Source organism: Nyctereutes procyonoides, unplaced genomic scaffold, assembly GCF_905146905.1.
Source record: "Nyctereutes procyonoides isolate TBG_1078 unplaced genomic scaffold, NYPRO_anot_genome, whole genome shotgun sequence".
In the NCBI taxonomy this organism is placed as follows: domain Eukaryota; kingdom Metazoa; phylum Chordata; class Mammalia; order Carnivora; family Canidae; genus Nyctereutes; species Nyctereutes procyonoides.
This window is the reverse complement of record NW_026575024.1, coordinates 36,197,207-36,210,580: the sequence shown is the minus strand read 5'-3', so window position 1 is coordinate 36,210,580 and position 13,374 is coordinate 36,197,207. Positions and strand designations below refer to the sequence as shown.

The following is a 13,374-nucleotide window of genomic DNA, read 5'->3' as shown; positions in this document are numbered from 1 at the left end:
AGGCAACACTGGTAAACTAAATGCCATTTTTAATTTCTAAAAGAATCACAGATTTGTACGGCTTCGGTTTTTTTTTTTTTTTTACAGCTTTGGTTTAAAAGTAAAAGAGTAGCTTAGAATTTTGAACTTTCTTCTGAATAGCAGAGGATCCAAGTGAACCATTAAGGTGCAGAATTGATGCATCTTTAAGAAAAAAAGAGGCTCTGCGTGTATTACATTTTTTTTTTTAGGTCACCAGAGTAGCCTTCAGTACCCCGATCTGACAGATTACAAGCTCCTTGAAGGCAGGCTACAAGCTTCACTTTCTTATTTTGTCTTTGTTTTCCAGGCAAAGGGTGGAAGGGAGGCCAGAGCTCCTGGCAAAGGGTGAGCACTCAGCAAATTATGATCAAGTGCGATGGTAAGGACAGACAGGAAGGATATCTAGAGCATAGGGGGCCTGTAACCAATGTCCTACCAGATGACCAATGCTCTACCTGAAAGGTCCCAGATATATACAGAGTTCTAGTTACACAATAAAGTTATTACTTTGTAGAGTAATTACTTTGGCGATTATGGGCTATTGATTTTAATAAAGAAATAATAAAACTAATGAATAATTTTTAATTTCCTCAAAGCCCCAGAGCTTTACATCTGAGGGGGAAAAAAAGCAGCCTCTACACAGGGACATGGGTTTGTAAATATGAAAGATAATCCTGTTGAAATGGAATATAACTGTGAGCAAACAAAATTCACTTTATGCTTTTCATGTTTCTAAGGAAAAAAGGTAAAGGGAAAACAAATGAAACAAAACAAAACAAAAGGTAAAAATCCTCAGAAAGTCTTCCCAGCTCCGTTCCTCGCAACAGGTCAATAACCGAGGCTACAAGGGCCTCGAGATTTCTTATGAGAAACTGTAGTAAGAAAAATATAGTGACTCATCTCATAATAATGCCCTTTCTTCTCAAAGTACACATCACAATTCCCACATCCCTGGCACAGGGGCACTCGGTGCAGAGCTATTGCAACACGGAGCATCTCCCTGCACCAACGCCCCTCGGTGGGTGACAGAAATGCCGATACTGGGGTAACAGACCTCCCCAGTGCTGGGGGAGGGCATTAGGGGGTGGCATGGCTGCACCCGTTCTGCCCTCCAAAGAAGGGAGATTCCTCCCTTTGTACTGCTTGATCTGGAACAGTGGTTCTTTTGTACAGCCACCTCTAAGCACTGGGGAGCTAAGTGCAGCTGGCTTCCTTCTGCACAGGCTGAAAGGATCCCCTGGCAGAGCTGTTCTGAATAGGCACTCCCAGATTTCCTAACCAACTGTCATTTAGATACTGAGGAACCAAAAAGAAAAAGAAAAGGGGGGGGGGAGACGAAGGAAAAGGAATTTGCTACTCGAGGCACAAGCAAGGGGCCTAGGCTTTTGCTTGGGTATTGGCTCCCTCCCCTATCACTTCTGGGGCCATGGAAGACTGTGTTCAGTAAATTCCGATAGGAAAACAATTGATGTTTATTGACAAAAACACTTCTCCAATACAGCTATTTAGGAAGCCAATTTCCCAGGCCTTGCCCAGTCCGACATTCCTAGAGAATAACTACCAACAGAAAGGAGACAGATCCTGCCCTTTGGTGAATATCAGTGTAAACTGATAAAGAATTCAAAGCTTTCCAGAAGTTCAAGGAATACTCACACAGCCAGATATCACTGGCTTTGGGCATTTGAGGTATGTAACAAACAGTATGCATGCCTTCTCTCTGATAGATTTAAGGATGGGAAGGAAAGATGGTTTGTTGATCCTCAAATGGCTGAGACAGGTGGGCTCTACCGAGGTCAAACATCAGTGAGGTTAAAGCTCCAAGGCTCTGGTGGTGGAAGGACCATGCTGTTGGCTTGATGGGCCATTTGCAGGAGGGCGCTCTGCTAAGCCTGCGTATTTTACTCTTTATAGGGACAATAAGCTTAAGGAGGTGGTGGACTGGAGCCTGAAAGGAGGGGAGGTGCACAGGTGAGCAGGCCAGCAAGAAGGGGTACACAGAGCCTATGTCCAGGTAGGGAGCTGGTTAGTGGTGCTGATTAGCTGATTCCCGTGTATGTGGCTGAGAAAGTGTGTATGTGAAGGCAGGCTCAGAAGTTTGGAAAAAGAGCAACTGAAGAGACAGAGACTGAGCACATCTAAAGACAGTAACTAAAACAACTAAAGATCCTCATGATATAAACTCTGGTAGTGTTATCACTAGAAGTCAGAACACACTGAGGATAAGAAAACTAAACTGGTTCGTGTAAAAGGCTCAGACTGTCAATTCTTCAGAATGAAAACCTTAACATTTAGGAAGTCCTCCCAATTACAGGATTTATATGACGGCAGCTATATAAAAATCAGTATAAAGACCAGTGCCCCTAAGGAGGATAACATTTCATTTGTATTGAAATGTTTTAATCCACCTTTAATAAACTTAAGACATTAAGTATTAATATTACATGTCATACAAGATCTAATTTCTTTTGTATTCCATCTGAAACAATGACACTTCTTGTTAATAGTTATTTTCTTAAACCACAGATCAATTTCTTCACTGCCCTGAGAATCAGTTGTTATATTGTAGCTGTTTCCCAAAAGCATTACTACTTCAGTATTTATTACTTTACTAAGACAACTCTTAACATCCCGGAAACATTTCAAAGAATACATTTTTAATACTTCTCACCAAATTTGTTTCGATTTATGTATTTAATTGACAGATGAAGAAATAAGGGTCCCACTGGCTTTTCCAAAAGATTCATCTGCTCCAAACAAAAGCATCTCTACTCTTTGCTTTTCCTAGGTCAGTCTCTATGCATTTATTTAAGATGAGGTAAGAAGCTGCTTCGAGACCATGTGGGCCAAATTTCACATTTTGTGTGGATTAAAAAATAATAAACATAAGGAGTAATCTAATCTTCCCATAAATTATTTTAGAAGCATAATAATCATATCGCACTTCATGTCCTGGTTTCACATCTGCGAGATTTCTTTTCTCTTTGTTAAAGTTCAAGTAATATATCCAAAATTATGGGGAAAGAAAAGTCTGCACAGAGGTAAGTTCTGATAGATCGGATTGTGGCTGCAGCAAGATACACAAACACACATACACATACACACACACACGTGCGCGCCAAGTAGACGCTCTCAAGTGTATATGTTAAGCTTACAAGGCAAAGCTGCAAGCTATATTACAGGTGAGTTTTCTGCATCTGCTTATCTGCACAGAGAACATCAATGAAACACAAATGAAACAGGACCTAAAGAAGCTTAGACTAAGCCTGAGAAAAGATACAGAAAAGCTCTATCAGCAAAGAAACAACACACTGGGGAAAAGTACTGATTCTCATGAAAATGTGATTCACCATGGCATAAAATTCAAAAGCCACTGACCCCAATGAAAGCTTCCAGTGGAAACATGTGGATTTTGCTTCATTTCACTGAAAGACTTTACTTTATCTCATTTGAATATTATTATAAGTACCATCACAGTTTTTGTAATATGTTGCTTTCTCATTTAAAACTGACATAGAAGGGTGCCTGGATGACTCAGATGGCTAACTGTCTTCTTTGGGCTCCAGTCATGATCTTGGGGCCCGGGAAATCAAACCCCACATCAGGCTCCCCGGCTGAGTGGGGAGTCTGCTTCTCCCTCTGCACCTCACCCTGCTCATGCTCTCTCTGTGTCTCAAATGAATAAACAAAATATAAATAAATAAGTAAGTAAGTAAATAAATAAATAAATAAACAAATAAATTTGAAGTAGAAAAGACATGGCTGATCAAACTAAATTTTCAAGGGGTCTTCAGAAAACAAACAAACCAAAACACATCAGTTAATATCATCATGCAATAGCTGGAACATTTTTGGTCCCTTAAAACATGCGCTGAATGCTGGATAGCTGAATGATAAATAACTGAAGACAATACCTTTTTTATATATATATAATAAGTTGTCATTTAAGCAGATTTATTTGTAGAATATTTTTGTACATACCAATTCTTCATTCTGACTTGACAAAAGATCACGACTGAATGAAAGCTGACTTACACAGACCACAAATCTGTCGGGAAATACACAGAGCTCTGCACAAAATGAAGAAACTCAATTTACTAAAGGCATCAAAAATCTATGAAAACAGAAATGCTTGGTACCAGATTTTTTCAGTTATAGTTATAAGCATGTATGTATACAACATATGTCTCTTCTCCTCGCCTTTCAGTGTTTGCCATGAGCAGAGCGGGGTGAGCACAGAGCTCTGGGGAGCACCCAAGAGGTTGCATATTGGTCCACCTGAGCCCCTGGACCATTATGTTCTATCCCATGAAACCCCCAGGCAGGGCCCTTGCAGCCCTCTCACTGTATCAGTTTGCTGTTTTCTGACCAGAACTCACATTTGGGAAATAGGATCAATGTTCTCTAATAAGTGTGCAGATTTATACAGGAAAAGGAAGAATAGGAAATAAGATCTGAAAACCCATCAATGTTCTTACTAATTAATTTGTTTACTTATCATCTCTTTGGTCAACTGGTCTTAGATCGGTCCCCTAAAGTAGAGGGCAAATTCCCAATCTGAATTAGGCTATGGAAACAGCAGGGTCATTAATAGGAATAATTATAAGGAAACGGTAAAATATGTGATAGTTAAGATGATAGAATTACACCACAGTCACACTAAACTATCATTACAACTTCTTAAAGCAAAGCCACTGACTTATGGGTGGGGAAGGCTGAAAAGAATCACAGAACTGGACACCCCAACACTCAATGAAAAAGAGAATTTATACAGGAAAATGGTAAATAAAATGGTAAATGCCACCTTTATCTTTCCTCCTCTCTAACCTGCCTGCCTATCCATCCACATGTACTTCTGCAGCCTCCATCTATCTCTGGAGTGATGTTTACCTGATGCTAGCAGTGTATATTCTGAGTGGGAGGTGAGGACCTTCTCCCTTCTTTATATTTGATTGTATTCCTCTAATATTTTTATAATACACATGTATCATACTTACAACACAAAGCCATTTTTCTAAAAGAGAAAACTTCTCTTAGATGTGACCAATATTTTCAAAGAGGGATAGTATGAATCAGATAAGTGAATCCTCCCTGTGTGGGGCCTAACCTGTCATTCTGGTCTACCCTTGTAGTCCTCCTCATGTAGAAATCTCCATTTCAAAAAGCCTTGTGTTGAAACTTTGACCTCTCATGGATGTTCTATCTGGCTACGAGACGAGGGGTGGATACTGAAAAGCCAAAAATAAAACCAAAACAAAAAAACAAAAAACCCGACCCTCCCTCAAAAAAACCCCAAAGTCATTAATATTTATTTATTAATTCTTTTGTAAAAGATTATTTATTTGACACAGAAAAAGAGAGTGTGTGTACAAGCAGAGGGAGCAGCAGACTCCCCAGTGAGCAGGGAGCCTGATCCCAGGACCCCAGGATCATGACCTGAGCTGAGGGCAGACACTTAACTGACTGAGCCACCCAGGCACTCCATTCTTAAAATTTCTTAAAGGGGTAAGCGGTAAGTAGTCTGCTTCTCACTTTCAGGAAGGAGGAACTGAGCCACAGAATTCATTATTTATCCCCTGTCCAAAATCATAACATTGAAATACACCTCAGTAGATCAGAATTCAAATTCAAAATGATCATTTCTATCCAATAATTCCTCTGATTTGTCCTTCCATTTCTTTCTCTGAAAAATAAGAATGCTAGAATGATGAATTTTGAACATTTGGGGGCCAGGTATTGTATACACAGAAAGAAACTTCTGTACACCTTTTCTTTGCTTAGATCACAAATGAGAATTTTATTATTTTAATATTTAAATAAAGATTTAGATAATAGCAATCTCTACCATACAGGGTAGCTAGGCTTCATTTGAATAGCAGAAAGTTAACTGGCTTATTTTACTAAGAGAATTGAATAAAGTGGAACGCTCCATTAGGAGAGTAAAATATTTGAGTGGCACTTAATAGTTTAAAAAGTGAAGATAATTGTTACGATTCCAAGAGCAAATCTCCATATAGTTTATTTTCAAAGTCCCTGTTTCATATCTTATATATTAAAATCATCCAAGGAAGTTCAGTTAGATTTTCTTTCCAATGTTCAGATCAGCTTGGAGAATTGTCATTAGCATCTGACTTTGTTGTTGTTGGCTGGATGTGTTTGACATCATTTCCCAAGTGGACATCTTGACTTGGGGAAATAAGGAGGGAAGCTGGCCTTGTCACACACCTAAGAAAGGCTCTGACAGCTCTGGGCTGGGAAAGCATTTTCTTGTGTACACACTTGTTCTATACCCCAGGGACTTGGTGTGCACAGACAAAGATGAAGTGATTCATAGTTTAACTGCCTGTCAAATCATTCTGGAAGCTCAATGAAAGTGCTGAGATGCAGCAGGAGAGTGAAGCATAATGTGGCTCCACTCACAGTTCTCAGGCAGTGAAAATTGAAAAAAATCACAAACGTTTAGAAATATTCTTAATTAGCACTTCAATTTCACAAAGGCAATGAAGCAAGTTGGAATCTTCATTCTTTAATTTTCATTCCTTCTCTAGAGCAAGTTAAATTAATAATCAAAATGCCCAACAACTCAAGAAATCAGTTTCTTACCAGCACTCTGTGAGCCCCTGAAACAGTGAAGGCATATCCCTCTCTTGAGGAAATAGGCTGTGATTTGAAAGCCATACCCTGTAAAGTGAAAGAGGGCATCATTAGATCATAAGCTTGTTTGCCACTAAATTCCATAGTTTGAATTCCATAGGCCTCCCCAGTGCTTATTACATAGTATGTGTTCAATAATTATTTAGCATATGAAATAAAAAAGAATCAAGAGAGGGACTCACTTGAGAGAAAGAGGTAAACATTACAATCTGAGCTCTTCTAGCCTGGCCAGAACACCTGGCTAGAATGGTTTCCAGTCCCTGAAGTGACTCAGTTATTTGTACAATGAATTCAACCAAGAATTCTCTACCCAGCAAGGCTATCATTACAAATTGAGGGAGTGATTAAGAGCTTTCCATATAAACAAAAGGTAAAGGATTCATCACCATGAAACTAGCCCTACAAGAAATGCTAACAGGGCTTCTTTAAGCCAAAAAGAAATGGCACTATTATAACCAAAAAAAAATTATTTGGTTATAATTAATATTTTATGTATTATATACATTCATAATTAATGTATATTATATATTCTCATATAGTTTTATATTTACATATGAATGAGTAAAAATCTTACTGGAAAAGGAAAATTTATAACAAAGGTAGTGGACAAGTGCTTGTAAAGTAAGTATGAAAGTTAAAAGAAAAAGGTAGTAAAATTCCCTCAAATTACAATAATTAGTTAAGAGCAGCATAAAATAGAAAGATGGGAAAAAATAGAAAGATGGAAAATGTGTCATCAAAAAAATATAGAATATGGCAGAGGGTAATAAGGTAAAGCTTTAGAGCCTATTTAACATTAAGTTGCTGTCAACCTAAAACAAACTATTTACATATGATATTTTATGTGAACCTCATGGTAACCACAAGGAAATATATATATAGTAAATATATGAAAGAAAATGAGAAAGGAAGCAAACATAACCCTAAATGAATCCATCAAACTACAAAGGAAGAGAGGAAGAGAAGAAAGGAACAGAAAGGAACTACAAAACCAAGAAAACAATGAGCAAAATTGCAATAAGTATATGCTTATGTATGATTATTTTAAACATAAATAGTCTGAAATTGCCAGTCAAAAGACACAGAGTGCTAAATGGATAAAAAAACAAGACCCATCCACATGCTGCCTGTAAGACATTCATTTCAGGAATAAGAACACACAGACTGAAAGTGGAGGGATAGGATAGAAAAAGATATTCCATGCCAATGGAAATGAAAAGAATGCTGAATAGCTATATTCGTATCAAACAATATAAACTTTAAAACAAGACTATTTAAAAAAAGAGAGCATTACATAAAGCAGTCAATCCTTCATGAAAATAAAACATTTATAAATATATATGCACCAGATAGGGGAGCACCAAAACATATAAAGCAAATATTAACAGATCTAAAAGAAGAAATTAAAAGCAATACAGTAATACTAGGAGAGTATAATACCCCACTTTCACCAATGGGTAGACATCCAGACAGCAACAACAAATCAATATAGAAACATTGGCTTTAAACAACACATTAGACCAGACAGATTTAACAGATATATACAAGGTATTCTATCCAAAAGCAGAATACATATTTTTTTCCAAGTGCACACGGAATGCACTCTAGGTTGGATCACAGGTTGGGCCACAAAAAAGTCTCAATAATTTCAAGAAAACTGAAATCATATTAAGCATCTCTTCCAAGCACAATGGTATGAAACTAGGAATTAATTAGAAGAAAACAGGAAAAACATAAAAACATGGAATTAAACAACATGCTACTGAACTGATGGGCCACTGAAGAAAACAAAGGAGAAATAAAAAAACATCCAGATAAATAAAAATAAAAATAGGACTTACCAAAATATATGGGATGCAGCAAAAGGAGTTCTATGAGGGAAGTTCATAGCAATACTCAGTATTTCTTGAAGCCTACCTCAAGAAATAAGAAAAATCTCAAATAATCTAACTTTACACCTAAAGGAATCAGGACAGAAGAACAAGAAAAGCTGAAAACTAATGGAAGGAAATAATGACCAGAAGAGAAATAGAGAATAAAAAGTCAGTAGAAAAAAATCAATAAAGTGAAGAGCTAGCTCTTTGAAAAGATAAACAAATTTGACAAACATTTAAACTGAGAGAGAGAGAGAGAGAGAGAGAGAGATAATTCAAATAAAATAAAAAAGATAAGTTACAACCAATACCAAAGAAAAACAAAGCATTGTAAGAGACTACTATGAAAAATGATATACCAAAAAAATGGACAACCTAGAAGAAATGAATAAATTCCAAGAAAGTTATAACCTTCCAAGATTGAATAATGAAGAAATACAAAATCCAAATAGACCAATAAGTAGACTGAAACAGTAATCAAAAACCTCCCAACAACAAAAGTCCAGGACCAGACGGTTTCACTGAGAATGAAGAATCCTACCAAACATTCAAGGAAGATTTAACACCTATCCTTTACAAACTTTTCCAAAAATTGAAGAGGAGGGAAAGCTTCCAAACACATTTTACAAGGCCAGCATTACGCCGATACCAAAACCAGACAAGGGCACCACAAAAAAGAAAAAAAAATTAAAAGCAAATATACCTGATGAACATAGATCCAAAATCCACACATATTAGCAAAACAAATCCAAAAATACATTAAAAGAATCATAAACCATGGTGTAATTTATTCCAGTGATGCCAGGATGGTCCAACATCTGCAAATCAATCAACACTGCACATCACATTAACAAAATGAAAGATAAAAATCACATGATCATCTCAAAAGGTGCAGGGAAAAAGGGTGACAAAATTCAACATCTAAATATGATAAAAAATCTCAACAAAGTGAGTATGAAGGAAACATATTTCAATATAATAAAGGCCATATATGACAACCCTACAGCTAACATCATGCTTAGTGGTGAAAAGGTGAAAGCCCTAAGATCAGGAACAAGACAAGGATGCCCACTCTCATCACTTTCATTCAAAAGTAGTATCAGAAGTCCTAGCCATAGCAATTAGGCAATAAAGAGAAATAGAAGACAGCCATATCAGAAAAGAGGTAAAGCTGTCACTACTTACAACAGATGACATAATACTATGTATATAGAAAACTCTAAAGAATCCACCAATAAAACCTGTTAGAATAAGTGAATTTAGTCAAGTCGCAGGATACAAACCAATACACAGAAATCTGTAGTACTTCTATACACTAATGATAAAACATTAGAAATGGAAGTTTAGAAAACAATCCCATTTACAATTGCATCAGCAAAAGAATAAAATATCTATTAATAAATTTAACCAAGGAGGTGAATGACCTGGACGCTGATGAAAGACACTAAAGACAACACAAATAAATGGAAACATATTCTGTGCTCAGACTGGAAGAATTAATATTGCTGAAATTTCTATACTGCCCAACACAATCCACAGAGTCAATGCAATACCTGTCAAAATTCCTGGGGCATACTTCACAGAACTAGATAAAATAAGTCTAAAATTTGTATGGAACCACAAAAGATCCCGAAAAGCCCAAGCAATTTTGAGAAAGAATAACAAAGCTGGAAGTATTATACTTCCTGATTTCAAACTATGCTGCAAAGTGTAGTAAATCAAAACATTATGGTATTGGTACAAAGACAGACACACAGATCAATGAAACAGAATAGAAAGCCCAGAAATAAACCCACACATATGTGGATAGTTGATCTATGACAGAGGATCCAAGAACATACAAGGGAGAAAGGATAGTCTCTTCGATAATGATGTTGGGAAAACAGGATAGTCACATGTGAAAGAATAAAACTAGACCATTGTTTTCTATTATACACAAAAATTAACTCGAAATGCATTAAAAATACGAATATAAGACTTGAAACCATAAAATTCCTTAGAAGAAAATAGAAGTGTTAAATTCTTTGACATCGTCTTAGCAACATCTTTCTGGATCTGACTCTAATGAGAAGGGAAACAAAAGTGAAAGTAAACAAACTGGACTATATCAAACACAAAAGCTTCTACCCAGCAAAAGAACCATCAAAAAAATGAACAAGCAACCCACTAATAAGAGAAGTTTGTTTTGTTTTGCAAACTATATGTCCAATAAGGGGTTAATATCCAAAATACATATAAAATTCATTTAACTCAATGATAGCAAAACAAACAATCTGATTTAAAAATGAGCAGTGAGAGGCACCTCTCTCTGGTGGTTCAGTCAGTTTAGTGTCCAACTCTCAATTTTGGCTCAGGTCAGGATCTCAGGGTTATGAGACTGAGCCCTGAGTCGGGCTCCACACTGGGCATGGAGCCTACTTAAGATTCTCTGTCTCCCTCTCCCTCTGCCCCTACTATCCCCAATGCCCTCTCTTAAAAAAAGGAGAGGCAGAAGATTTGCATAATCATTTCTCCAAAGAAGATGTAAAGATGGCTAATAGGCACATGAAAAGATGCTCAACATGACTATTTAATAGGCAAATGCAAATCAAAACTACAATGAGAAATACATAACATCTGTTAGAACAGTTATTTAAAAAAGACAAATAACAAGTGTTGATGAGAGTGTAAATCGGTGTACCCACTATGGAGAACCTAGTGGCCTCAAAACATTAAAAACAGAACTACCATACGATCCCGATATTCCAGTCTGTTGTATTTACCCAAAGAACATGAAAACACTAATTCAAAAAGATAAATGCACACCTGTGTTTACTGCAGCATGACTTATAGTAGCCAAGGTATGGAAACAACCTAGGAGTCCATTAATAGATGAATAATGGATAAAGAGGATGTGGCACATTTATACAATGGACTATTACTCAAATATAAAAAAAGAATGAAATCTTGCCATTTTTGATAACACAGATGGACCTTGAAGGTGTTAGACTAAATGAAATAAGGCAGAGAAAGACAAATACTGTATGATTTCACTCGTATGTGGAATCTAAAAAAGCAACCAAATGAACAAACAAAATAAAACAAAAATAACAGACTAGTGGTTACAGGGGGTGGGGGTGAGGGGGCAAGAAAGGGTGAAGAGAGTTATCTGGATGGTGATGGAGGATAACTAGACCCGTGGTGATCGCTTCGTAACGTATATAGACATCAAATTATAAAGATGTATATCTGAAACTTACATTTAGAGGGAAAGGGGCATAGTCAGTGAAATACTACATTGCTCCTAAAAACAAATAAACCACAACTCCAGGCCATATTAGAAAAAAGTCTCAGAAATAAAATACTAAGTTAAAGAAGCCTGGTACAAAGAAATACATTCCAACTGAAAATGGAGACATCACCATTCATCTCATGGGATAGCAAGAGAATTTCACTAAAAGTGCAGCAAGGTTCCTTCTTCTCTCCTCCTTTTCCTTTCTCCTTCACTCTTTTCTTCCTTCCCTTGGAGCCCACCTCCAAGTATAAACTACTCTTTTGAAGACCTTCCTGAAAAGATTAAGTAAAAATGTCCTCCCAAATAGGGTATCTCCAGGCTATAAGACAACCTCAGAGATAGTATTATGTCCATGAAATCGGAAGGGCCAGGAGTTATCAGAGATAGTCTCAGATTTTAATTGTTCTGAAATGACTTTTATAAAAAAAAGAAAAAAAGTTCCCACGTTTACATTCGGTATCCTTCTGACACTCCTGTAGAAAGATCCAGAACATCAATCAGGGACTATAGATCTGACGTCTATCTGCACAAGCTACAGCTTTGACAGCACAGCTACCTTAGTCAGGGCGATTGTGAAATAACAGTGACATCTATGACAGCATAATCTCCAGATTCATAGATATGAAATACATTTTTTCTAACACATTTGGAATGGATTGCATTTTGGTCATGTCATATGCCTTTTTTTTCTGTGTAAAATGTCAAACAAAATATGCATACCACTGGCATTATTCTGAGTGCTTTAAAACAAATCCTTTATTCCTTAGGCCACTGAGAGAGTGGAATTGACTTCCACATCTGTTTATTTGTCCTACTGCTTAAGAGGGGTCGAGGTTGTATGGAAAGGAGTCCTTAACAATTTGGAATTCACCAACACAGGAAAACTTTACAGTGACTTTCAAAGTAATGCTTTATAATGCCAGTCTTCCAAAGGTGTGAATAACAATAACAAAATCCAGTATCTAAGTCATTCTGCCTTTGGTAGTAGTGAATCATACTTAATACTTACAGCTCTAGGTAAGACTCAGATTCTCAAAATCTTCTCCCTGTACAAAATCTCCAGCAATAAAATGTTACTATTAGGAAGGGGTCTAAATCTGAGGTTGACTCTGAAATCTGAATTCAGAAAACACGGTATCTGGACATACCCTGAGTGATGACTAACTCTTACTTGGTAGGCTAAACAACAGTCTGAATATAACACCTTCCCCAACAGAAAAAGAAAGCAGTATGAAGAAAATAGTAACTAAGTGATTATTAGACTTACTAGAATTGAGTTCACTGAACCAGTTTCCCTATGCTTCCCACCCCCAGGATAGGATTATGCTAAAGGGAATCATTCCTAAACTGGCCACCTGTCATGATTTTAACGGAAAACCCATTCTCCAGCCCCACCCTCACCTCACCATGGCATCTTCAAGAGAAATGGCAAATTTAACATGTAAAAAAGATTTGCACCTGCTTAATCTAAATTCCACCAGCCATAGGAAAGTTTATTGTTTAAAGAGAACTTGAAAAGGGATTAAACACAAAAGATACTGTGCCAGTTCTTAT

General features: G+C 36.9%; 1 protein-coding gene across 1 annotated transcript in view; it reads right to left on the bottom strand.

Annotated features, from left to right (window-relative positions):
- The window catches only part of SLX4IP (SLX4 interacting protein), a 257,746-nt gene that overhangs the window by 20,227 nt on the left and 224,145 nt on the right, over window positions 1-13,374 (bottom strand). Inside the window, 2 exon segments of the mRNA XM_055301554.1 lie at window positions 4,000-4,088; window positions 6,622-6,699. Coding sequence (XP_055157529.1) covers window positions 4,000-4,088; window positions 6,622-6,699 — 167 coding nt within the window.